At 40.3% G+C, this 27,972-nt stretch overlaps 2 protein-coding genes across 4 annotated transcripts in view; both read right to left on the reverse strand.

Annotated features, from left to right (window-relative positions):
• Nucleotides 1-9,074: 9,074 nt before the first annotated feature.
• On the reverse strand, nucleotides 9,075-21,370 carry ZNF622 (zinc finger protein 622). Of its 2 annotated transcripts, none has more exons than XM_064506871.1 (7): nucleotides 21,164-21,370; nucleotides 18,831-19,439; nucleotides 16,396-16,650; nucleotides 15,506-15,668; nucleotides 14,598-14,710; nucleotides 13,475-13,618; nucleotides 9,075-12,850 (listed from the first exon to the last, which is right to left on the reverse strand). In XM_064506871.1, the coding sequence occupies exons 2-7, from the start codon at nucleotides 19,435-19,437 to the stop codon at nucleotides 12,723-12,725; spliced, it is 1,410 nt and encodes a 469-aa protein (XP_064362941.1). In that variant the 5' UTR covers nucleotides 19,438-19,439; nucleotides 21,164-21,370; the 3' UTR covers nucleotides 9,075-12,722. The 2 variants fall into 2 exon arrangements, with proteins under 2 accessions (XP_064362941.1, XP_025977638.2); XM_026121853.2 differs by having other exon boundaries at nucleotides 16,396-16,653; nucleotides 21,164-21,368.
• A 298-nt stretch (nucleotides 21,371-21,668) lies between these two features.
• Nucleotides 21,669-27,972, reverse strand: part of RETREG1 (reticulophagy regulator 1) — a 72,809-nt gene continuing 66,505 nt past the window's right edge. For both annotated transcript variants that reach the window (XM_064506873.1, XM_026121860.2), the window contains one exon: nucleotides 21,669-26,131. In XM_064506873.1, coding sequence (XP_064362943.1) covers nucleotides 25,620-26,131 — 512 coding nt within the window. In that variant the 3' untranslated portion in view covers nucleotides 21,669-25,619. The remainder of the gene's footprint in view (nucleotides 26,132-27,972) is intronic.

The following is a 27,972-nucleotide window of genomic DNA, read 5'->3' on the forward strand; positions in this document are numbered from 1 at the left end:
GAGGAGGAATCAACTGTGCTAGCTACAGCTGCTGTGCCTGTTAGGTGTACAATTTCCTATTGATCTGAAAAGTACGATTTGCAAATATTGCTATAGAGATTGTATAAACTTGCCAGGTCTTCCTCCAGGACCAGCTTGGCTAGATTGGAGACCAGAATTACAGGATGAGTATCTTTATGGTGTCCATTTGTCCATTTGCTGAAAGCCTTCTGTTACTCGAACCTTTTCAAACTTCGGAGAAGTCTGTGTGGCCAAAGACATGGTTTAATTCTTTTAATCTTTTAATTTAGTCTGAATGAATTCTAGCTCTTGACTGTCTCACTAAGTGCTCTGGTTTCACTATTGCTAATGTGGTCTGCACCCTCTTCAGAAAAGTGTGCCAGACTGGCAGAATGACACAAACTGGCACAGCCTTGATTCATGCTGGTCTATAATCACAGCTAATTCTGATCAGATGTCTTGGAAACATCTGTTGCAACTAGGCCCCCTCAACCATTTTAGTGAAAACAGTATTATTAGCTGTAAAATGCAATTTAGGACTGCCTGAAATCCCTAGAAACTATTTTCCAGATTACCACTGAAAAAAAAGCCAAAATGTCTAATCTCCACTCCTCTGAAGTAGACATTTCAACACTTCTTTTTAACATACAGCCAAGAACTTTAAGTTTAACAAAATCTTACCCTAATATGAAACTTTATTGGTTTCATATTTCAGTCTGGAAATACCACTAAAAATTCTTTTTAACTGAATCTGGGGCATAAAATATAGCTGAAGAGCAACCATCTGTTTTTCACCTTATCTTGCCTTTCCTTTTCACTTAATAGGAAGTTCACTTAGACAGCAGACAAGCTGCCCCTGTAGCGGGGATTATGATGTCCATTTGGACTGTCCTCTCCTTACTGCTGTGCAGCCACAGCATAGCTGAGAATCTTCTCCAGCATCTTGAGGATACTTTCTCCAAGCACCTTGCTGCATCTCCAAAGCAATGTTTGACTTCTGCAACACAGCCACGGCCACAGTGTCTGAGCATGAGGATATTGTTGTGACAGCAAATTTTCATCGTGCTGGAGCCAAGCAAGTCAACATCTTTGATTTAATGATATATTTTGGAATTGCAAGACAAATTTGTGAGACTGTTTTCTGCTAGCATCTGTCTCTGTCCATTAACAGGGACAAAACACTTGTCACATTATTTTAAAAAAATATGAATGTGGTCAATACCCCTTATTAGTTCTTGGTTACTTAGCTGTGCAGTTTATGTGCAACCTTTTAAGTGCCAGCCCACAACTGCTCTTATTTCAGATTCCAAGTACCTAGCCATTGCTCATGAATTACCACATTGCAAGGTGACTGCAGGGAGAACAGGTTTGATGCCTGTTGGCTAATAGCACCTTTCCTCTTTCAGTCAAAGGGAGTAGAATTTGGTTTGTTACAAACCAGCTCAGCTATGACATCCTGCAACGACTGACTAAAGGTTGCGGACTGCTCTACTTCTTTGCTTGGAACTACTGAGGTCAATGCCCTCTTCCTCACGGATAGACAGATTATAAGGTGGTTTGGGTAACTTATTCAAAAAATACCCTTAATCTTTCCCTAATACAGGCATTTGTTCACCATCTTCCCATCTTTATGAGGGGTATTGACCACATGAATAACAACATGTTAGGTAGGCTTTGAAAAAGGTGGAAGGTGCAAAACTTGCTGCCCTACTCAAACAAATGGGTAACTCCAGGATATCATTGACTTTCTCTGCAGCTACCAAACAGATTTGGAGAAAGAACTGAGTGAAGGAGAACTGTGAAGCTGGTGCAGAAAAGGAAAGGGTATTTAGCAAAACTCCAGCAGCAGAACAGTTGTGTGAGTGCAGAGGCAGGTGAGGAGTCTGTGTAAGATACTGGTTCTGGAGTAGTGTAAGAATGTAAGTAGGAGACCTAAGGAGGAAAGAGAATCAAGGTTATACATGAGCTTGAATGCTGCTTATAGAAACTCTTTGTCAGGCTTTTTGTGGTGCCCGTAGAGCAGTGCTGCCAAGATTTAAAATCTTGAGGCTTTTAAAAGGTTTTCCATTAATTCTGTTTTCTCCTTCAACTTCTTGTGGAGCTTGGCCCTTCCCTCTGAGATGACTGCCATTTCCAGTTATAAACACGAGGACTGATGAGAAAAGCTGGCAAAAGCAATGTAGTCAGCTGTTCCAGCTTTGTGTGTGGGTAGGGAAGAAGAAAGTGGGGGTTGTTCCTTAAAGCTGAAGATTTGTGGACTGCTGTAGCTCCAGGGAGGGCCTCCATATCTTCTTGGGGGTGATGGAGCTTAATGAAAGCTCTTGCTCCCTTCGTCACAGAGAAGCTTGAAAATACAATCCATATGCACCCTAGAGGCTCCCACTGGGGGAAGATCAGGATGGATTTGCCTCCTCTTGCTGTAGAGTGGGGATTGGTTTTCCAGACAACTCATCATTTTGATGAAAATCTGTCTCTGTGATATGGGGCCTCCTCTATTCTTCATGTTTTTTTCAGTGCTATGTAAAAGGAAAGAAGCTAGTCCAACTATGCATGACAATATTTTTTAAAAGTTCTTGTGACATCTTATCTGCCATATTTCCCTTTTCTTCCAATTAAAAAGAAAAGCATTTGGAGAGTTGAGAAGGTGGTACAAAAGATGCTATTACCACAGCCCACCTATAACCAACCATCATGAAGATGGGTACCAGATGCATCATTGGTCTGTGCAATATCCACTTTTATTAGCCTCTACAGTAATGTGAGAAAGAGGAAAGCAATCTTTCATAGTCTCTCTTCTGAAAGGATTGAACCTGTTCCAGTGCTGCAGTTACGTGTTTTAAAGAATATAATGTTCAACAACATGGATTAGTCCATTAAGACAAGAGCATGGAGTTCTTCTCATTTAAAAGGAAAGCCATCAAAATCAAGTTTGGACCCATCACTCAAGCTGCAGTACCAGTGCACTTTGGAATAGACTATAGTAAGAAAATTAACATTCCTCTCTCTTACTTTGGCACTCATCCAACTGCATACTAAGCCTCTGGTCTTCTGAAGAGCAGGTTTTCCACACAGAAATACCTCATATGCAATTCAGTATGTGAGGCTGATTCTTGTGATTAGCTTATTAATTTAGTCCTGTTGATCAATAATCATGTCTCTTGCCATTCTGCATTATCTACCACTTTCCCAGGGATATTTGTTTGCCAAAAGCAGCCATCAATAAGCACTTCCTCCATGGAAAACTGCTGCTAAAATGCTGTAAAATATCTTGGGCTTTTGGTTTTGACTTTGGCCCAGTTCTCAGAGGAGGATATTTTTCAGAGGGGCTGAGGGTATTTCCTGTTGATCCTAAGGATAACCTGGCCCTAGGCTAGATAGAGCCATTTCTCCAGTATTTCATGGCTTCCCCTCCTCAAGAGAGTCTTATACCTCTACAAAAGATGCAGAGGAAAGTTACGGTAGTGGAGCTAGTAGGTCTGCTACTGTGCTTGCAGCCTGCTCATCTGCCCAGATAATGGAAAATACTATCTATCAATAATCACGAACACAGTACACATGAAACTGCACGGGTAAAAAGGACCACCTAAGCACTGATTCTGTAATACTGTGCCTACTGTGATAAAATATTCAGCAAAATTCCCATTCACAAATAATTCATGCTGATCAGTTGGATCAGCATCATCCTTGATGTTCTGCAAGCTGCTCTTTCTCCTTTCATTCATTAACTGCTTTAAGTTTGTTTAACTATGCAAATAATGTACAAAAAAGTTTTTGATTTATAGGGCTATCTTCTCAATACATTTTCGAGTTATCACTTGCAGAATGTGGCTCCAAGTGAGATTAAAAACTTCAGCTTGTGAATATTGTTAATAAAGGTCTGTATGTTGACGAGTGGGCTTTTGTATTTAGAAGCCAAATAAAAGGCAAGTCTAAGTGAACCAGCACAGATTATACTGCTGAGCTATCAAGGTCTTATATAGTGACACCACTGATTCCTGTCTAATCATACAAGATGCCAGTAATGAAAGGAGATAAAAAAGAAACACTCTCCTTTGTGAGTGGGCAAATCTAAAATCTGTCACACGTCTGCCGGAAGGCTGGGGAATCTGTGCTGCACAGGGAGGCTATAATTTCCTTTAAAATTTCACAGGTTTTATGACTCCTGGATTTGGACCATCAGGCCCAACCAGCTATTTCTCTGACCTTGCACGCAGGTCTGCTTGGAATACAAAGGCTAACCTATGTTTTCTCCTGGCTAAAAAATATCTAGGAGCTTGATGCTTGGCTAAAGCCAAAACGTGGCTGTGGACAAGCTGTAAGAGTAGAAATGGAGTGGGGCTGTCAAACTAGGCAGAGAGCTGAGGAAGAAAGAAGTGAAGAGTGCAGGTGTACGGCTGCAACTGCACATGGGACAGAAGCGTTCATCACACTGGCTGGTGCCAAAGTGAGAGTGCAAGTCTCCAAAAGCACATTCCTCTGTCTGAACCTCAGAGCAGGAAGCCTAAAATATTCCCTTCCATATGGTGCCTGAGCTAACATTAGAAGCATTCAGCTTAAGTACCAGTTCAGGAAAAAGTAACAAGGCTGTTCCTAACAAATGTTAAATTCTCCATCCACTTGCACCCGCATGCCAATTCGACACCCATGCAAGTGCAAATTGGAAGTAATTCCAGGGCAAACACCCTGCTGAAAATGGAGAGAGCAGAGTAGAATCTGTCCCCAGAGTCTTGCTGGCACCATTTGTTAGACTTGTGTCATCATTAACTGGAGAAGTGTTTTTTGAACTGTCTCAACACTACTAAAGAGCAGCTCTCTATTAAGATAGCAAGTAGCTTGCTGTGTCAGTCGAGCATTCCTGTGTCCCGAGAAATGCCTGTCAAGAGAAATGGGCAGTGTGACTAACCTGAAGTGCTGGCAGTGTCTCTCTGCTAGGCGGTTATGCAGTGATTTAGGATAAATAAAGTCTTTATCAGAATTCACAGACTTGTTTTTTCAGGCTGTGGATCTTTCCTTCCTTGTTTTGCTCTGTTTACTCTCTCTACTTGCTTATCCAAGGCCTTTTAGGGCAAATCCTCCCTTGTCAAAACGTTTCCTCGTGATTCAGTGTTGTCTTTAAGCATGGACTCCTTTCCCCTTTCAGTACAAAAAAATAACATGTAAGAGACCCAGTATCAGGCAGAAGACGCCTTGGATTCTGCCACTGTGTGTGCAGTGCATGGGCCTGTGTAGAAAGCAGCAAGAAGATATCATGTGTGCTCCCCTTATCTCAGCAAGGTGCATCGGGTTTTCCTGAGAGCTGCAGGAAGTATTTTCTCTCTCTCACACACACTCTACAGCATAACGGGCTGTGATGGAAGTCAGGTTTCTGCAAAAGGTGTCCAAGTATAACAGAAGCTCTTGATAAGCTGGACTGAGCTGCTTCCAGTCAGTTGGCTGCAGTTAACTTTGGTGTGGTTGACTTCTGAAGACAACTTATTCCTGAAATAGAGACATTTCTGGTTTTTAATAACTGAATTGCAGTTCACTATATCATGAAGACTAGTAGTCTGTCCTATCCTGTCATTCCTATTGTGGGCAATTTCAAAGTATTAATTTGACTTCAAGCCAGTTTGTGCATTTGTTACTGGTTGTGGACAGAAGCTGGCATTTTCTGTCACACTGGTGTTAGCTCCCAAGTTTTACGCCTCTGAGCAAAACTGTAACAAGTCTTTGGAGGTGAGAAAGCAAGTTCTGTCTCCAAGTGAGGCACTGTACTAAACTGCATAGAAAGCAAGCAATGGTTGATGCCTCTTGAAGCCATTCGGAACAAACTGGCTCTTTATAAAGACCGATATCCTCTGTGATTAAATGGAATAGGAAACACTGTCAGAGGTAAGCTCAGGACTGCTGAAACTCACCTGCCCATGGAAGTGATTCCATGACAGAATCAAATCAGCAGGGATTCTCTGCATTTTAGTCTCCAAATAAAGGAGTTATGCAGACAAAGAGGGCAGGAAAAAAGAAAGCAATCAGGTGATAGCATGTCGCATGTTAATCAAGGGTCCCTGAGCAACTAAAATCCTGTTTGCAAACAATACAAATTATGATGGGCCATCATCAAAGATCAGCTGGAGTCAGGGTCCTTCGAAAAAGCTAACCATCTGCAGAGAAGAACATCCTCAAGTGTTGTGTGGCTTGGAAGTTTTAGAAGAGACCTTGGTCCCTACTGCAATATTTCCTTTTCCTGACTGTATATGTTTACCTCTTTCTTGCTGCAAACTTCAATAGCTCTGTTCCAGAAGGGGCCCATCAGATAGGAAGATGAACAGATGTAGCTAAAACATGCAAGTTTTGCAATATTTGCAATTAGCCAGGAAAAAGACAGTCTTTTGATACCTGCTGGATACTTGTTCATGAATTGATGCTGTTGCATTAATCAAATAGTCCCATCTAGTCTTCAGCCACCACATAAAATAGCTACTCATAGTGCACGCAGAGAAAAAAAGTCCTGTGTATGTGATGACTGAGAAATAAGAGAAGCAGAAAAGTTAAAAAGGAACTAAAATCAAATAAATTAGCCTCTACTTGACAGCCAGTCGCCTTTTAATTCCATAGTACTCTGGAAAATGCTGAAGTGGCTACAGTTCATATTTTTTCTAAAGCAGACCCCATCACACATGGCTTTTCAGTAGATTTGGTCAGCTTATAGCTCACCTGCTTCTTCAATGGACTTCTAGAATATTAAGCAACTACTCTGTAAGCATTAGCCTCACTGGAACCCTTTCCTGCAGGCTGCAGACATGCAGCCTGCAGGGGTCTTAGACCACACAGTATCCCTTCCCCGACCATATTACTCCTTGTTCCTTTTTCATCCAAACCCCTTAAGTTGTCCTGCAGGTTTGATTTTTTGCCCTGATAACCCTGGGTGAGTTTTTAGGCAACTAACAGAGAAAAGTGGGGAAGATAAAGATATGTGTATTCTTAAGCATATTCACAACAGCTTCCCCCTGAGATGGTAGCCACACAGAGGCTGCAGGAATATCCAAGATGTAACTGGTAAACAATAAAATCCTTAAAAGGAAAGATTTAAAAGGGCAGTCTTAGCAGGACTAGAACGTTAGTGAGGGAAGAAAGCTCATAACATACTCTTACAGTGTCACTTTTGAAGAAAAACACAGAGCAGACTCAGATAGAAGTATAACAAGGCAACTTTTAATCTTCTTACACCACTCCCTCTTGTGTGAAGATTTGAAAGAGCTAAGCAGAAGTTTTTTGTAAGAGCCACTAACCACCTAGGCAGGTGGGGCACGGTTAACTGGGATGACACTGACAAGCAGTTTAACGCATTCAGATGATATTCAGTCCTATGCACGGTGGCTTCTTGCACTTGCCCCTGGACATCAAACAACCTAGCCAGTCACAACTGGATTATTTCATCACAATCAATGAGCTAGTAAAATACTATACAGAATAACAGTGGATTTATTTATTCTCTCTGCTTGAATGATTTGCTGTTAATAGCTGCAGCTGTCACTGATAGATATACAAATGGGCTTGGAAGTTCAAGAGCCTGAATACTGAAATCCCTTGCTTAAGTGGTCATGAGAGAAGGTGAGCTGTGAACTGCTCATGTTGACACAAACTGCAGGCAGAAAAACATGTAAAAAAAATTTTTTTTTAATTGGATTTCCTTTTGTTGTTTGCCAAAGTTATCTAGATATATTTTTTGTCCTACCAGATAAAACCCTACCCTACCCAGATCTCCTATCTGGGCTGGGTATCCAGGAACAAAGCACACATTTTGGACTACTTTACTGAGCTCCGGGAACTGCTAGCCAGCTTGTGAAGCCCTAGACAAAAAATGATACAAACAGCAGCACAACAAGTGCACAGTGCCAGGGTACCTAGCCACAGGTAGAGCAGCTGAATTTTCAAACCATCCAATGCTTGGTCTACCTGGTGAATTCCTAAGTCAGGGTGAACTTGCTGTTGAGATGTGATAAATGTTTTAGGTGGGCTGAGTGCAGTTTCTGACATTAATTTCCTGTATATATGACCCTGAATAACTTAGGTATGCACATACAGCTTTGGTTGTAATCCAGTCCAGAGTACCTCAGCTATTTTTAATGGCTGTAGTGGGATTGCTTACTGGAGCCATGCCACAGTACAGGGGAAAAAAAAAAAAAAAAGGATGATTCATAGGGCCAAAAGACTGAGTCACTTAAAATAAAATTTCAAAGGCATCTGGCTGATTTCTGTGCTTAACTGTCTAGTGATGAAGAGCTGGAACAGCTGGGCTGTTAATTAAAAAATTGGCATCCAGCTGAAAGCACTTGAACATTCAAATCAGTTTGGGTCAGTTATTTGAAAAGCGCCTTCTTTCAGGAGAGGACTCCACCATGCTCCCAATTATAAGTAAATATATGTGCCCAGACTCTGGAGCAAGATAAGATGTTGCATTAGTTCCCATTGATTAGCTCTGGGTAGTGCCTTCCTGGAGAATGAGGTGGCCAAGCTCAGCTGAGCCACCTAATCCTCTCTTTGTGCTCTGTAAAAGGCTTTTGAATTACCCCATGACTCTACTGCTCCTAATCTTTACTACAAAATGCAGGTAATACCTCAGTGATTAGGTGCTGGAAAAGTGTAACACGTTCTCTCATACAACTGAATAAAGCATGGCTGAGCTAAGTGGACAAGTAGCAAACAAAAATAGACTGGATGATGAAGTACACAGCTTCTATTGATGCAGATCAGTAAGCCTTTGGTGCATTCAAGGGTAACTGATGGAGTTCTGTACTTTACAATTTGCTTCTGTGTGACAGTGAACCTTTCACTGGTGGGAAAGCAGATATATCTGGCCAGTGTCCTCTATTAAAGATGAACAAAGATGGTGCCATGTAGTAGGCACTTGCATGTGGGAAACATTTGAATAAAAACTAGCAGTCCTTGTTTATGCTTCATCTATGCCTGATTTAGGGTAATTTCAGTTAGCACTACTTAGGATTTGGTGGGGAAAAAACCCTTGAAATTCTTCATCTGTATTTTAAAAGAATGCACTTCATTAGTATAGCTTCATTAAAAAAAAAAAAGGCAACTTGAAGGTCAGAATTTATTGAAATACCATAATTGCAAAGAACTGAGGAAGACAGGACAAGACCTCTTCTAGATGTTGGAAAGTATCTGGATTTTGGGACACTACAGTGAGTATTGTGTCAAGAGTTTCAGTTTTGGTTTTGTAAACAAATACACAACTGCTCCAACTGTTAAGGTTTTAGTGGTGGTTACTCCAGCAGAATTGCATGAGACTGAAGACAGATCTTGCCAAGAAAGCCAGACTGCTTTCATGTCTGTAAAGAGCAGAAAGTTAAGGGTGGATAGCTACCCAAGCCAGGAAAAGGGAAGACAGCATACCTATAAGTAACTGTAGAAACCTTGCCAGATCATTAATAAGCGTTAACATGGATGGGAAACATGGAAGTGTTTTTATATGGTGGGATTTGGTTCAGGTAGAGCAACATAAGGCAAATCGGCCCAGATGTTTACAGGCAAACCAAAGGCCCTCTTCTCTAGCTTAAAAGAAATCCAAATAACCGAGGAAACGAAGGCAAGGTCACCACATTCAGGCCTCGGCTTGTATTAGGGGCTGCACTTCTTATGTCTGCTGCAAAGCATGTCATCAGTATGCTGCAGAGGTGGAAATCCTCTCCAGAGTGCAGCAGCTGATGGACCACAGGGTACATGCTCACAAAGGTTTGTTCTTCCTTCCCAGCTTGCAGAACAAGGGCCCCACAGCTGAGTGCTACCTCATCCTGCAGCACTCTTCTTACATACTTTCTGAGGTGTTTGGTTTACCCATTTGTTGTTAAACAGAATTTCTATCAGGCTAGTGACTATTTACAGAGCCACCTACTTCTGTAAACTTGCTGCTGGGTCTTCTGAGCATGCTTTAATTAGAATATTGTTCTCGTTGAGCAAACAGAATAAAGGAAGCGTTCTAAGACGAAATGTATCTTACTACAAATTTCACTTTATAAAACATAAAGTTACTCTGCTGGCCTCCAAAGCTGCTAAGAAATGTAAAGTTTTTCTTTTTTTTCCCCCTTCCCTCTTTTTAACCATTAGTATTGCTGCTTCTAATCCTGTTGTTCAAGTTATTAATTATCCAGAATAGCTACACAGATCTGTTTCCTGAAGAGCCTTCGGAAAAGGATTATTAAGATGCTATAAAATATCTGCTAGCAATGCTTTCCGTGGATCTATACAAAAATATTAATAACAATTCAACTTAAAGTAGTCTAGTGCTACTCTTTAATCGTGTTACTGGTGAACTTTGCCTTCCCTTCCTCACCAGTATTCTGCATGATGTACTCCTATGAGACTACTTTCTTTCATAGTAAAAACAATTCTGAGAAAAGCTTTCTTACGCCCTCTGCTGGTTTTCTGAGGTACCCACTGTCAGCTCACAGTTAAAACTTCCTTTGAAGTAGGAGTAGGCTTCACTTCAGTTTTGCTCTGCATGTAAAGACAGCCTAGCTAGTCCATAAGCGTAAGACCCTCTCGTAGTAGTCTCTAACTTTGAGGAGAAAGATACAAGCAGTTCCAAGAGCCAGAAGCTGAAGCCTGACACATACAAGTCATGAATGTCCTCAGCACTAGAAATCCACACCATAATTGCAAGTTCAGGTATACACCACGGCCAAGTTGTGAGTGTAATAAAGGCACTGATGTATTAACATTCACATTGCTTGAGTCACATAGCTGAGACTAGATCTCTTACTGCTGCCTTTGAAGATAAAGCCCTTAATAACACAGAGTAAAGCCTCTAGAATAAATTCAGATGTGAGCTAGATGTAGCTATACAATGGTATTAAGTCTGCCCTGCGAGGGAAAAGAAGGATGAGAAAGGAGGTATTCATTCATCAGTCCAACTTTTGTTTAAGATTTTAAATGTAAAGACAGCCTGTATTTCTTTAAAATCTTCTCTGCTTCAGTTTCCCTTCACTCAAATCTGTAACAGATTTGGTATACCTAATAAATACGACTCCTCTCTCTAAGACAGTAAAATTCCATTTTAAGGTATTAGTCACTTAGATATGACACAGCATCTTCTAAATCACACCCTGCATTACTGTTCAAATTGTCTTCTCAGAAAAAAAAGCAGCAAAAAATTTCCAATGCAGCAGAACTTAAAAAAAAGAAAAAGAAAAATAACAACAAAACCCATAACACAAAGAAACCCACAACAAAAACACACAGCATGGACCTCTATTTTTAAATTATCACTTTCCTATGAGTTTTGTATAAACAAAAAATCCTTTAAAGTGTTACTATGCCAACAGTACAACTGTTTCTAAATTTCATAGGGAGAGTTTAGTGCATTATTTTAAAACACCAGAACTGACATAGTGCTAACTGATAAAGTTCTTAAAAGTTGCCCCCTGCCCTCCAGTGATACTCGTCCACGTACCATTCACAGTGGAGAAAGAAAACTTACGTAAAAGTCATGCCAATCAAAGCAACTGGAGTTCAGAAGCACCCTAAAATGCGGAAGTGCGCTGGACTAACCAGCTGCCTTCATGATGAATAGACGATGAATATAGCGATATTCCTGTGGCATACCCTTGTAGTGTTCAGCAAGTTACAACTATGTGGCTTCCCGAGCTAACCTAAACCTTTGTGTGTAATTGCTCAACTTACACAAAGGTCAGAAGAACCAGACAATTTCACAGAAGCTTTTAGCATCTACAGCACCAGGACCAACACTAGCACTGGGTTCCTGAGCTCTGTAGTGAGTTCTCTACACCTGTCTGTAACAGAGTTCTCTACACCTGTCTGTAACAGTTCAAACTACTCTTCCTGCTCTAGTGGGACACCATGCCTTTGGCAGGAAGGACACCTCCTTCTAGCATGCATGTCTCAGGTTACCTTCCTTCAGCAAGCTTGTATGAAACACCAATATTCCCTGGGAAAAGCAAAAGCTGACGTCAATAGTAACTTCAGAGTTTTAATCAGCAGATCTTTACCAAATCATCAGAAGTTTAGAGTGACATGCCTAAACGTCGTGGTAATCTTGAACAGTTTTTAGCTCATGAAAATTCATCAAATTCAACACAAAAAATACAGTGCATGTTATTAATGCAGCCCTGAGCTGGAGCATTAAGAAATTAAGGTCAATTTCACAGGACAAAATTAATCCTGGAGTTACACTTTGTCAGTTTGTTTCATCAAACACTTAACACTTAACCATCTCTGATCTCAAATCTTCCCTTCAATAGTACCAGCTAGAAGTCCAGCACACCCAGTTAATGTGTGTGGCACCACAACTGAACACCTTCAATACATTCCCCTCAGGCTCCTAGATCTAAGATCTTCTCTTGGCCTCAATCATTTTGCAGAACTGGAAATTGAAGTTATTGAAGACAGTGTCAATTTTCCCAGAGAACCCTATTACACAAAGATGGGCAGCAAGAATATGCATGCATCCTTATTCACAGCAGTAGCTACTTTGTCACATATTCCACTATATTCTGCTTAAGATATTTTAATTTTTTACTTTAGGCCAACTATCATTTCACTGGAAGAGACAAGCTTCCTGCAAGGTATCTTCTCATAGACAGGAAGGCACAGCAGCATACACTCTCCCATTTGTTAGGTACCAAGTCCATTTTAATAACAGAACCCTCAAACCAGAAACTATCACATCCTCCTCCACAAAACCAGTTGCATACAGCTCTCTGGGGTACTCAAAATCTGACTTGCATCCGGAAATGCATCTGCTTTGTAGCATTGTTACTCATTCCCATCTTGAGCATCCACTTTGACTTCATCCTCTGCAGGTACTGCATATCATGCTGTTGAGTGGAGGCTGCCCCTTCAGGGAGAGAGAGGGAAGAAAAACAGGGATAAACATTTGTAGGATTACTACTTATTTACAAAACTGCTCATCTATGTTGTTAAATCAGCAGTTCCTAATATATTTTCCTCCCCATTATGGCACATTCTCACTTTTCTCTTGGGATAAAGAAGCTTTCTTTACGAATACCCACAATTGTGGTTAAAGGCAGAAGTTTTTTTGCATTCCTGTGTGATTCATTTATTTCAAAGAATGCATACAAATCACACCACTGTTCCCCAACTGAAAAAGCTTTCAAAGAGACAAAGAATGGCTTATGTTATATATTTAATAGCAAGAGTAGTGGTTTGGACAGGCAGAGAAGAGAGTACCCTGAAAACAACGAATCTTAGTAAGCTGCCAAATATCACAAATTTGCATGCTAATGAATTGAAAGGCTTGCAAAGAAGCTGAAATGGAGTTTAGGCATGAACAACTTTCTACAACTTATTTTGCTTGGATATCAGGAATGGAAGAGACTTAAATGAAAGACAAACAACAGCACAAAAACCCACGAACATGAAACAAATTCAACCTATTTAGTTGTACAGCGATGCCACTCTAGAACATCCTTTTCTATAAAAGGTTCAATTTATCACTTACCTGTCTGGCTTGTCCAGCCCAAAGATCTATACTGCTGCAAAACCCGGCCTACTGCTTTCTTATTTTTTGCAATAGCCACGGTTCTTGACAAACCAAACCGTTGCTTGTAATACCGCATTAAAGAACGGTGACCAACTCTCGCACCTGTTCAGAGGAGAGGACATTTTACTATACATAATGAAGCAGCTTCTTAAGTACAGGTTTTTTTTGCAACGTGCTTGATTACTGTTGGAAGCCCCAATGCCGAGAAATGTTTTTAAAAGGCCCCAAACCTTAAAAACTTAAGGAGTTCAACAAACAACGTAATTACTGTAGCAGCTGCTGTAGTGCACTTAATCGAGGGGGTGGGGGGGAAGAGCTGCTCTTCAAGAGGCCCTTAACTAACAAACAGGCAGTTATCAGAAATGAAACGTTCAGTTAAGGTAATGAGCAGAGAAGCAATGACGTTTCAAGCAACCAGCAAAGGCATTTTTGATAATCAGGAAGATCCTTTAATGGCACAGTTGACAGCACTTTTCAGAATGAAAGTGCTGGGGCTTCTTCAACCAGAAATATCAAAAGAAAAAAAAATATACATAAGAACAGACAATAGCTATTTGGAAACACGCCACCTTACATTGCTACATGCTATACAAATACAAGTGTAAGGTTGTTTAAGGAAACTAATTTTATCTATCTATCTAACACTAGTTACCAGTGTACCAGCCACCTCAGTGCAAAAAGCTACAGTGGACAGCCTAAGTCACATTCTCTCTAAGTTGTACTAAATTAAGATATGCAAACTCTTTGAGTATGCCCTGTGAATTATGTATTAAGGAAAAGTAGGCAAAGCAACCCCCTGTCCCAAACCACATTAATGGGAAAAAGTCCAATTTAGAAAGAAGGTTCTTCAGGAATTTTAAGTGTTTGAACTACCTGAATAAGTATTTTCAGTAGAACAACAGACATGTCTTCAAACTTGACAGTTAAAACAACAGAATATAAGGGCAAAACCGAAAGTCAATTAGATGCAAAAGTACTTGCTCCCTTGCCAAAGGAAAACACTTACCACGATGACCAATGCTTCAGGTAACAGCTGCAGCTATGAAAAAAATATGCATCTTAACGCAGATCCTAACCTTACCTGAAGGAAGGATCAGCTCCATGGTGTCATCATCATACTCCAACTCTCTCTCTGCTGGGAGCTCTCCAGGCACCTCCACATCTTCCCCTTCCTTGTGATCAGGGTAACTGCTCCTGTGGAGGAGCAGCAGTAACAGCTTTACACATGGTGAACTGGCACAGCTATCCAGATCCATTACACAAAGGAAAAACTGTGTACAGCTACATCAAGCCATGAGCACTGGTCATGTTTCACTTGTGTGGGTTTGAGAGGTCTTCCCAGTAATGCCCTCACCTGAACAGAGGCTGAAAACAAAGGATCACCTTTCTTCCCCCTGTTTCTATAATCCAGTACTCTTCTGGTGCTGTACATTTAACAGCTATTTATGGTGAAAGCCATTACCCTATAACTCACCAGCTCTGCACAGCTTACTGAACAAGCACTCCAAGAACACTCCAGTAAGCTCCACTATACCTTTTGTCACCATAACAGAGCTATTTCTGAGCAAGATGAACACAGCTTGAGGTATTAGAACAACTTGCACAAAGTTCAACGAGAGGCCTCTGAACTGTAACGGTCCTGTTAACGCCAACTACTTAAAAAAAATTCCACAGTCAAGGGTCTGCCTTAAAGGTAAAGATATTTATATCCTTTTATAATCCTTGCCTATGCATTGAAATCTAAACTCAATCGCAACAAACACTTAAAAAAAGGGAATTCACAGTGTATTTTCATGTAGGACTAGTACTAGTGATCAGAGAAGAGGAGAACCAGTCGTGAAGTTATGCTTATCTAGAAAAGCTGCAAACCAACCAGGCAAAATAAGCATCAGAACCAGAAACAGGACTACATTTTAAAAATCAATAGAGATTTTGATTTAACGTTCAGCTGTCCTTCTGTGTGCTCCATCAAAAGAAAAGTGTCCTTACCTAAAATCATAGAAGTCTGCAAACTCCAGAGCAGCATCTCCATCTGTAAAGAGTTTGCAGTGGCTTTTATCATTCATGTGAGCCTGCACTGCTTCCGTAGAGTAGAAGGATTTCCCCTTTTCATTGCACCAAAGGCAGATTTTCCCTACACCAACCTTCTCTCCTGCAGAAAAAAATTGACACTTTTATTGGACTGAATAGAGCCTCCCTAATCAATAACTAACATGTCTGTGGTGTAGGCTTCCCAAGTTGCAGGCAGAGAGACTAAGGAAGATTCTTTAGCCCTTCACTTCCAGAAAAGCCCTGCTGTCTCCACAGTTTGACCCCATGGCTTCGTCAAGATTAAAGTCTGAGCATTTAAAGGAGAGTTCATATGACGAGATATGGAACATTATATATTTTTAATAAGAAATTTCATACTTCCAAAATAGTTTTATATCTGATGTGTAAATTATTTTACTGTCATTATTTGTAGACTTTAAAGAAGAGACTTTTTTCCTAGCTTTTAGCTCTGTCTCATCAGTAGTATAAACTGATGATGCAAACACTTACGATTCATTAGTAGAGACTCAAATCCTCCTCCAGAGCAAGCCAGCTCATGTGCATACTTTAGCAATTGAGATTTGGCCTCAGTTTCATGCCAGCCAACCCATTTTCTTGACATTAAAACCAAGCGAGACCTATAAGGTATGTGATGGTATGTTTGCCCAGTGGGGGCTTCCCACTCTCCCAAGAAAACCTGTGGTACTGACCACAATCAAAATACTGAACTAGACAGCCCTCAGGTCTTACATTAGAAGTGAATACACTTTAAGTCATATCCAAATGACAATAAGCGAAACCGATATATGATTATCCTGGTTAAAACTAGAGGGGATTTAGAGGCATACCTAAGTACTTAATCAGGCCTCTGAGATCAATGAGGTACTCTATGTCTGGAATGAAGAAACTGTGGGTTTTTGTCATATGGGCCACATTATTCATGAGAGATCTTGAATGGTGTGGACAGAACAAGCAGTCCGTGACTGGTACGGCCCCAGCAGCAGGAGGGCTTTCAGCTGCTGTCTGCTCCTCTTCCTCTTCTCCCACACTTTCCATCTCTTCCTCAGAGCCATTGTCTTCATCAGAGTCCATATCTTCCCAGCCTTCTAATGGAAGTTTAAGACACATTTATTTACATGATTACTTCTTCCAAGCAAAACAAGTCCCAGTTAAGTTAAAAAAAAAATCACCACCAGTACTTAGAGAAAATAATGCATTTTCCTATTCTTATAGCTAAGTGCCACACAGTCATTTCCAGGTGCAAGAATATACAACTCCTAGTAAAACACTTTTTTCTAAGATACACTACAAAGCTCTCTACTCCTCATTAAGTTGGCAGATCTGATATTTTTCCTTCATTTTCTCAACTATGAACACTTGGTTCATAGTTGAGAAAGAGCCTTGATTTGCCACAGCACAAGAGCACATGTGTGGCTCATTAAAAACACAATTCTGTCAGAATCATGAAAATTTTCATTTCCAGCAGTGACTCAGCAGTGAAGGGAAACATTCTTATTCACACATAGATATCTTTGACAGCTGATTCTTATGGTTATCCAAGATACACAAATAATTTTATATACTTGCAAAATTACTGCAGTGTTCAGTGCAGAACATAAGCAATACAGGATTCTCCACAGGTCCTGATAATAGACTTCAGATTTCATCAGGAATGGCTCTACATCCACAGAGAAATGCTATTTAACATCTCCATTTTGGCCTTCTGTAAGTGCACAAAACCAGTGCCACATACAATAGATATTTAAGACAGCAGCAGATTACGTTTCATCTACATCACTAATTAGCTGCTAGAGGCACTATTAGTTAACTATTAATTGGAAAAAATGGATGGATGAACCAGCAATCCGATAACACTGCTAGAGGGCTCTGCAAATCTCTTTTTTTAGGGGGACCAGATTTGGGGAAATGACTGTTTCCCAGTACTCTGTTTCTGCTGGTCCCCTTCCAATTGCCATACACACATAGCATTTGAGAACAGGGAACAAAGCACTCTCCAACGTTGTGGGCTGCTAATTGGAGAACTTTGCTATAGGATATAGCCTTATAGTTTTAAAAGCCTGGAACTGAATTAACAGGACTTGCAGGAAACATTCCTGAGCAAACACTTAAGAGGTAAATTAACATTCAGGAACCTACTGAGATTTTGCATTACAACTTACGACTAATACAGTAATACAAAACAGGTGCAAGTTGGCTCCTTCTTTAGATGCCGAGGTCCATGTTCAGAGGTATACATTTCTTCTTTTGTAAAAGAACAGTCCTAATCTCTAAAGATTCCCCAGAAATTGCAATTAAAATCTCACCAGCAAAGAACTGAGGTAACGGATGTAAGTAACCTGACACAATGATTTCAGTAATGAAGTTAACATAGTATGTTACCACTTTATTCATTCCTGTTCCCCTGCTGCAGTTTAATCAACCCAGTCAACTGTTCTAATAGAGACACTTGTGAGCTGCACTGTGAGCTAGACACTGAAAGTGTCCAGGTTAAAAATAATTGCAGCTTCAGAATTCCCAGAAAAGTGTTATTTCAGTGGTAGAGTTTCCAACAAAGGGCCATAACTACACAAGTAAGGGTGAAGCAGCTGGAGCAAGTGTTCGGGGGTGGAGGGGGGGGGAAATCGTAAACCAATTTTACTGCAGCTGACTCAGCCGACACACTGAGAAGCTATGCTACACAGTGTCAGGGTAAGGAGCAAACTTTCTCTGCTCTTGATGGCCAGAGAAAACAAAAGAAAACAAACAGAAAAGAAAAACCACTCCCACCTCCTTCCAAAATATCAATGAAATGAATTATAAGACAACAGTAAATGATCATGCTTGGATTTTTATTTCATCTATTTTTCAGAAGTATTTTTAGGGTAATCGTCTATGTAAAGCTTCCTCAAAGAAAATTTTGCCCAGAATTTTACAGGGGAAGCAGTGCTTGTATTCATAATAGTGTTTATAATCAATGTTCACATGCACTAGTATCTTACAGAACTGGCTGTTTTGACAGTATAACACCACCCTAGGACCTTGACTGCAAGCAGGGGCCTACATTAAGGCCTTTTTTTAAGCTAAAAACTTAATCAATAGCAAGAGCTTTTGTGGCCAAAAATGGTGTACTAATAAAGTGACAGGAGGCTTACCTGCATTGAGCACTGCAGTAATCTTGCAGGTATATAAAGTATACTAATACACCAATAAGGGTTTCTAAACAAAACTAATTACTACATAGCCTAACTCCACCTCTCTGCTGTCAGTGTGTTTACTGCCTTACCTTCCTCCATATCCTCTTCTTCCTCTGCCTGTTGTTTGGCTAGCTTCTTTGCTTGCTGTTCAAACCACTGTAGCCTTGGAGGTTTTTCTGATCGCTCTCTACTCTGTGATAAGCTGGTGCTTTCCATAGAAACTGGAGAGCTGCTTACATTACTAGGAGATAAAGGTAACTTCTTTGGAGATGAAGATGGTTGAGCTCTGATGGCTTGTTGAATAGCTGTGTTCATTGCATCTTTATTTACACTCTCTGGGGCCAGCCCCTTCTCCAGGTTCTTTTCATTTAATATTTTCACCTTCCTGCTGACAGCTTGAACAGCTTTCTTCTCCAGCTCCAGGTGCTTCTTAGACTTCAAGTGATTCTCATAGGCATTGAAAGTGGAGAATCTCTTGCTGCAAACAGTGCAATAAGTGGCCGTGATTTTGTTCTGCTCCTCTGCTCCAGCTCTCTGTGCTAGGACTCTCTCCTGGAAATTCTCAGCCGTGACAGGAGGCATGTCCGCAACCTTACGCTTTAGGTTATATCTATGCCAGTCAGTTTTGTAATGGGCACGCTGAATGTCAGCATCCTTGAAAGCCACACGGCAAGTGATACACGTGTAGGTTGCCATTACTGGAAAGTGGGGAGAGGAAAAAAAGGAAAGTAAAAGTCATGCTAATAAAGACAAACAACCATGAAGAAAAGCAGGCCAGTACAACATCAGCACATCTGTACGGCCTTTGAGAGAGGTTCTGGCACAGATTTGGGTATTAAGTACTGACATTAACAAACAGCATATTACATACCAGAACAAGCAAGAAAATGTAAGGCTCAGTTATAGTTATCACGCATTATTTGCGATGCAGAGGCATCTGAGCAACCCTGCAGTGGACCCAGCACCACTGCACTTGTCAGCTGTCAGACACAGAACGAGAAAATGGTTCCTAGTCCAAAGGGCAGTACTTAGAAAGCTCTGCGCTTTTCATTGAAGATCAGAAACTGAATATTTCTACAAAGCTCATGCTAACTATAGGCTTTTCAAGAGGCCAATGACTACACCAAAATCAGACTAAAGGGGGGGGGGGGAAATCACACCCATCTTCGATTTTCCACAGCCTTGTCAGAAGAAAAAAAAAGTGACTACATTTAAAAATAAGTAATTTTTCAGCCATTTCGGAGCAGCGTTTGAGGTCAATGACACTTTTTACCCCGCAGCATTGTTACTCTGGTGATGCAGTCAGTCATGTCTATATCTAGCTCTTACAGTTACTGCAAACCCCCAGTCTTCTTCATTTCCCAGCCGTCTCATCTGCTGCATTACCGGGGCTACCGCAAAACACAGATGGAGATGAAAACAACCAAACTTAAGCCAGTGGATAGGTACTTTTCAAAATGACAGTTCCCTGGAAGAAGTGAACTCTTATTCCCTGTCCTATCTGTAAACACATAGTGACAGCAAATACGCTAGCAGAAAGTACAGGATATGGTACCTTACTTGAAATACAAAAGGAACTGTTACTTTGAATGGATTCAAATGACTAAAGGGGGGGGGGGGGAGAAAGAAGATTCTCTGCCCACTGAGGAATCCCTATTGTTTTCTGAAGTATTTCCCTCCCATCTACACAGTTTCTTATCCAAGTCTAAGTATTTACTGCTGTAAATCAACTGATGCAGAACCATGTTTACAGTTAACATCACAAACTCCTTTCAGAAACCCCTGAGGCAGAAGTTTGATCTATTCCAATATATTTAGACAGTAGCTACATATTTCACAGAATTGCTTTGCAGTGACCCAAAAACCCCTTTGTTAGATTTAAAGAATAAGCACATGTGTTTAGAAGCCTTCAGCCCAAAAGACTGGTTCTGAAAAAGTTATCTTGCTCTCCCTATAGTCTTTATTACACCCAATTCTAGCTACTTTTACTTGAAATTGAGTCCAGTCGATTTTCGTTAGGAAGACACAGCACAGCAAGCACTAACACAGGCTTGTGGCTATTACACGAACCAAAAGCGACAACCCAAATTAAAATCATTATATATTAAAAAAAAAAAAAAAAAAAAAAAAAAAAGCCAAGGCAGAAGCCGCAGGTACCCGGCCTGCTACTCCAAGGGCCCCAACCGCCATCTGCAAGTAAGCGCTGACGCAGACGAAGATACGAGGCAGCGCATCAGAGTTCCGCAGGCCGCCAACCGTCACTTCAACGCCCAAAAGGCCGCCCGTGCCCCTACGACGCGGGCCGGCGGGGCTGGGCCGCGCCGAGCAGCCCCCCTCCGCGGTAACCACCCCCCCAGGGCGACCCAGCTCGGCCCCAGCAGTCCCCTCGGAGCTCTCCGCCGCCCCCAGACCCCGCACACACCTGCCGTCCAAAGGGACTGAGCCAACCCCAGCTGCCTCCCTGCCGCTGCGCGCGAGGCGCCGCGTAGGACGGCTAGGCCGGGCCCCGCCCTTCCGGCTGCGCGGGCAGCGCCGCGCCGCTCCCCCAGCCGTCCCGCAGCGCTCCCCACCGCCGCGGAGGCCACCGGCGCCGTCGGGAGCCGCCCAGGCTGGCGGCGCGGGGCCCCGCCCACCTCAGCGAAGATGGCGGCGCGCGAGGGAGGGGGACGCGCCCCTCCCGCCCCCCATTTCGGGCCTTTTTTTAAATCCCTCGGGAAAGAGGGAGCGCGCAGGCACCAGCCTCCCGGGCAGGCACCAGGGGGCAGCAGCCGAAAGTAAAAGCAAAGAAACCATAGCGAAGGGCAATCTAAGAGACCTGCCAGCACCGAACTGTATTTTTTCACAGTTTTTTTTTTTTTTTTTTGAACTAGGCAATCCAAATTCCTTCTCTGAAAATAATTTTAGAATTATCAGTCTTTGCGGCCGAGTGCTATGATTAATGTTTATTCAGTATGACCCAACACACTATTAAACAGTGGTTCACATCAGATTAAGGAATAAACAAAAGGAGTGGCAAAAACTTGAAATTCTTTTGTTTTGCTTTTTTTTTCCTCCTATTTTGAGAACAAATATACAATTAGATATAATGAAAGATAAAAACTAACATATATTTATTAAATGGTTTTACAAACAATCAATATAATAATTCCATGTTTATAAAATAGTAATCAGGCTAGGTAAAGTGCTGCAAAATATTTTAAATAAAGACATTTTGTAATTTTCCAGTTTCTGGTTACCTGGATAGATGTTACCTACGGACTGTTACATTGTTTTTATATGAAGAACAAATATTTAGACCACAGTGAATTTGTTCCAAATGCTTAGATAAACAGTCTGGAAAAAGTGCAAAATGAACAAAAAGCAAGTAAAACAAGTATTTTCTTGTATCTTGAAATCCTACTACTTTGGGTTAAAAAATTCTTCCCCTCCTCTTCCACCGTGTTGAATAATTTTGTCCTAGAACAAACTGAAGCATTGTAAGTAAATGCATATATAGTACATACATATGAAAAAGTTCTCAGTGTTGAAAGCAGGTGCTTTTATTCTGGATCTAACACAATTAATGCCACCAATTAAACAATCATTACTCAGTCTATTGGTGCAATCATGCAAGGGGAAATTTTCTGAGTATGAAGGGCTGAGCTACATGCTGTAGATCCTGTCCTAACGAATGTCATTTTTTGGGAGTACGGATATGTGAAGAAGCCATTATGAGGCAAGGGAGGGTGAATGTTAAGCACACTACTGAAAAAAAAATGTATTATATATTTTTATATATTATATATATATATATATATATATGGAGAGAGGGTATCTTGAAATTACCACAACATAAGAGCACACATGTATGCAGATATGGTACCCTACCGATCCCACTGCAAGATCATATCCCACATTACCTCATGGTAACTTGCTCACATACCCTTTCTCCTGGATATACACCTCTGTGCTGATTGTACTGGCTTTACTGAAGATTGTATCAAAGCAAGTTTGCTAGGTAACAAATGCACATTTTAAAGCTACGTAGTACCTCATAGTTGCCTTTTCTCCTGCCCTTTTATTTAGTTTTGGAAGATGGGAAGGTTACAAGAATACTTGGTAGGAAAGAAGCAGTGGACCATTGGCGGATTACATAACAGGAATATTTAAGTAACTGCTATTTTGCGGCTGCTGTTAGAATACAGCAAAATTAAGGTTCCTCGAGTGATTTCCAACCAAACACAGTGTGGAAGGGATCTTATAAAGGACAGAAACTTTTTGTTTGTATTCAGCAATGAAACTATTGGTAGTGCAATGCATTATATCTGAGCATTATGTATTCCCTATGTGCGGTTGTTTGGGAGGGAAGAGGTAATTTTTTGCAGAAAACTAAGCAACTTTCTGCTATTTTAGGAGGTATATTAAATGTTAAAAAATTACCTCCTTCCTGTTACACAGTATCTAGGGACTTGAATAAAAAATACTGCATAATTAACTACCATGAAAACAGGAAAATAAAATTAAAAAGATACTCAAATAACCAATTATGCCCCTAAATTTTAATGATTTGCTTCTTAATGTTTTGCTTTGTTTTACTTTCTGTAAATAATTTGAGAGTCATACTGGAGAAAAAAAAAAAATCTACTTTTCTATGTTGAAACCAGAAAATGGATCATTTACAAAAAGTCTGAGAAACTCCTCCAACTGCTTTTCCTTCTTGATGTAAATTATTATTCTAGAAGAGTGCCCCTGCATTATAACCACAAGTATTCCTCATAAAACAACAATAAAGTGCATGCTGTCATAATGCCACTACTGACATCAAGCTAGTATGCCTCATCAATCCACTTGATAAAAATCCTGTTAAGGACTGCTCCCTCCCTAATTTCTTCCCATCTCGTAGCCTGTTTCATCTTCTTGTACCAGTACGCCTGTACAGGAAACACACTTGGTTTAAGTATTCAATGAAGTTTCATCAACAACTTATAAGTTGTACTTTTCTAACTGTATAGATTGTTCTAGAAGCGCAGCAAGGAAACAGTGTTTTAAACTCATTCGAGAAATTTAAATGGCTTTTAAACTCATTGATTTCCCAGCAAAAGCTTCTTTTATTTAATTTTTCAAATGGGAAGGACAGACGGGGGAAAGCTAAAAAGGAAACTTAATGACTAACACTGTGAAAGTGATGTGGCCATATTTTTTTAATCATTTCCAGAAACTTGCATTTTATGTTATGATGATATAATTTCAAAAGCTGCATCTTGTGGGCTCTGTATCCAGCTTCCACTTATTTCATAATGGATTTGATAATGAAGGCACAGGCTCACTTTTTTACTGATAAAGGACAGCAAACACAGTCAATATGCATTACTGACACAAAAGCACAAGCAACAATAAAGCTAGTGTCAAAAAATTCTCAGCATCTTTCCTTTAGCTACAGTATTTTTGGCCATCTGCCTATTTTTTTCACCTCAGAAAGCAAAACAAATTAAAATGGACTCAACTTCAAACACAAGTTTACCTATACATATATATGTTACTGGAAGATTTTTATGAACTGGGCTGTATTTTCTGAGGGTCCTAGATGACAATATTCACCTCTTAAAATGCCAGCAAATGGAAAATCATTTCAGTAGTATTAGCAGCTGACATGGTCCCTCAACTCTGCTAACAGTTTACATCACATTAATAAAACTAACTTTACTTCTTCCTATTTCTTTGATTACTATTGCTTGGTATTACATTTCATATTTTTTAAAGGTGAACAAAAAACACTAGAAAAAGTTAAATAAATTATCTGCTTAAGATCCCATGCCAGTCACTGAGCATGTATGGAGTTTAAAATGGCAAATAAATTAAACAAGTTCCATTTTCGTTTGTTTTAAAGTACATACCAAGAAGAAGATTCTAAGTGTCTTCTATAGCAAATGACCTCACTGAATACTTTAAGTATCTTAAAAGATACAGCTTGCAAAACAACTTTAATTGTAAGTGATGGCAGCTGTCCCAGGAAGAACCCCCCCAAATCTTGATTTAAGGAAGTGGCAGCTAAAAAAGCCTTTCGTTTTAGGTCTAACTTTCATAGCTTCCCTACTCCAAACAGTAAGTGTTCAGTTTACATGATACTAACAGTCTTAAAATGTGAAAATGTATTGGCTGACTTTACATGGGCAATACTGCCAATGATCAGACTCTATCAGGGAACACAGCAGGTACTCAGTCAAACAGCATGCCACTTAGTAACACTACAAGCCTAAAACAGCAAAAAACTTGGAAATGCATCACCATATCCAAAAAAAATCCCCAAAGGTTTTAAGTAGAGAATGAAGTTTTTGGTAACATTGCACACATCTTTAACTGAGAGTTCTGCTGGTTAATGTGTTTCATGAGTATTAGATACACCGTATATAACGATAACTGCAGGGATTCAAACTTTTCAGTATGATTGAAGGCGTCAAAATTTAGTTAATCTCACTGCAATCCTCTCATTACTTACCCTTAGTGTGTCAATCATTAACTGTATTACATGGTTGACAACCAAGAATTAAATAAACTGCAAATGCTGAAAATTTGGCGCAGACCCCCAAAATACATATTTGGCAAAAAGATAAAAAAATCCCCCCAAACTCTTTTGAACAACTGACCTCTGACACTCAACTGCAGTGGATAGATAATTCATTTCCATGCTATTACATTGAGGCATAAACTACCAAGAACATCAAACTATCAGTATCAGCTGATATTTATCCAGTTAATTCACTCTGTATAGGGGAAATTATTATAACACATCTAAAGTGATAGTTAAAGCTTACAGCTCAGAATTTTCCTTTTTTTTGCATTTGATTTTTGTGTGTGTTTTATGTTTCATTTCTTCTACATTACTAGCTCCAATTTCCAGGTTAATGACTTCCAAGCAGATTTGAAAGGAAGCCTGAAGATTTCTTTTTCTCCTGGGATTCTCCTTCTTGGCTTTGTGAAAGTCCCAATTCTTTCTCAATCTGCTCAAGCTCAGACTGGTCAAGCAGTTCAAAATCATCAGCTTCTTCTGTGTCTGTCTCCTCACTCAAACTGGGTGCTGCATGTGAGGGTGCTTGCTGTGCAGACTGCAACTGGTCTTTGATGGCAGCAGACACCGCAGCTGCAATGACATCTCCAGCAATTCCACTCACTAAATTAAAGGTTTGGTCACTGGTCAAAGGCAAGGAGAGTGCTACAGTGGATGGTCTCTCTTTCCTCTGCTTGGAAGAGTGATCGACTTTCAAACATGTTTGTTCTTTTTTTCTTTTTTGCTGGATGGGCATACCAATGCTTGAGTCGTCATCATCATTTGTTCCTGCACCATTTTCTAAAGAAGGAAATTCTGCAAGATCTCTAGCGAAAGCTTCTTCATGATCACTAGGTCGGTCAAAATCTATTATAAGATTAAGAGAAAGAAACACAATTAGCAAACAAGAAAGACTTTCAAAGAGCAGGCAAATGTAAAAATGCAGTTAGAAAGGTTCCCTTTGAATACATTTACTAATCCATAGCCTACTGATTTAATGCAGAGGGGCTTTATGTTACATCTAAAATAAAACGGTTTTGAGGTCATAAACCTAGTACTACAAATCATCTGGTATCAACTTGCCTCAGAATTTGAATTCATACTGCCTGAGCTAATCATCCAATCCCATTGAAAATGTCAGGCTAAATGTAAAACGATCAAAATAAAGAAACCCTCAAACAAAATGACCTTTCAGCAACATTAGGCTTTCCATTTCAGTCAACTCACAGCATTAAAGTTTTCTACTTAAAGTTATTTTGTAATATTTATGTACAGGTTGGGAAACTATTTGGGAATAATTCTTTTCAATAATATTCCAGGAAAATATTTTTTAAAAATGCAAATATTTAGCACAGCATCAACCACACCAGCCATGTGAAGTCCTAAAATATATAATGTGACAATGTATTTTTAAACTCTTTCTCTTCACAGAATATATATAAATTACAAATATGTAAGCATGTGTGAATGCAGTATGAGCATTTAATACACATGTAGGATAAAAAATGATTGTTTAAATGATTTAATAAAATCTAAAAAACAATGTAAAGACTTAACTTATATTTTTTGCTTTCATGTTCAATACTTGTAATAAATGGGAAACAGAAAATGGAAACACTACAGATGACCAGTATAGTTTCCAGTTTCCCAGAGGATAAAAAGCAAAATGCGAACATAAACTGATAAAGATTAGATTTTAAGAACTGTATTAGTGGCACAGTATTTGTTATTAGAAATGTGTAAACCACATACTGACATACATGGCCTGTGGAACAGGCCTGAAGGAGCATAGTAAGGGAATACTTTTTTCTAGTAGGCAGTATTTGAATGAGAAGGTAAAAAATCATTACTGTGAACCTACTTCCTATGAAAACAAGCAATAGGAGCTTTCATACAGGCTAAGGAAATGAATCTTAAAAGTATATCCGATATGTCATCTTCTCCATTGTCTTTAGGAAAGACAGGCTGAAAAGGCAAGGAGGAAGGGCTGTGCTGTAGGCAAAGTGGTAGCTCAAAGGCACAGAGCTTTGCCAGGTGATGAGCCAGTTTGAGACTATGGGTAAAGATCAAAGGACAGAGCAACACGAGCGACATCATGGTAGGCATCTGCTACAGACCGTTTGATCATGAGAAGGAAGTGGATGAAGCCTTCTTGAGGCCCTGGGAAGAAACCTTAAAGTTACCAGCCCGGGCACCCACAGGGGATTTTAACCAACCCCATGTCTGCTGGAAAGACAATATAGCTGGTACAAGCAATCCACGTTTCTTGAGTGTTCAAGACAATTTCTTGAAAAAGGTGATTGATGAGCTGACTCAGGAAGGCACTCTGCTAGACTTTTACTCAACAAGGAAGGTGGCTGCAGTGACCATAAGACTGTAGAGTTTAAAATCCTGAGAGGAGTGAGCAAGAGAGGAGTAGCAGAATCACCATCCTGGTTTTCAGGAGAGATTTCAGTTTGTCCAGGAATCTGTTTGGCAGGTTCCTATGGGAGACACCCTGGAGCGCAAAGAGGCCCAGGAGAGCTGGTTGATCTTCGAAGACAACCTCCTCAAAGCACAGGAACAGGCCATCCCTGGAAAAAGTTGAGCAGGCCAGCACTGATGAGAAGGGAACTCCTGATTGAGCTCAGACACCAAAAGGAAGTACGCAGAAGGAGGAAGCATGGACAGGCTACCTGGGAGGAACACAAAGACATTGCCAGCACATG

The sequence above is a fragment of the Dromaius novaehollandiae genome, chromosome 2, assembly GCF_036370855.1.
Source record: "Dromaius novaehollandiae isolate bDroNov1 chromosome 2, bDroNov1.hap1, whole genome shotgun sequence".
NCBI lineage: Eukaryota > Metazoa > Chordata > Aves > Casuariiformes > Dromaiidae > Dromaius > Dromaius novaehollandiae.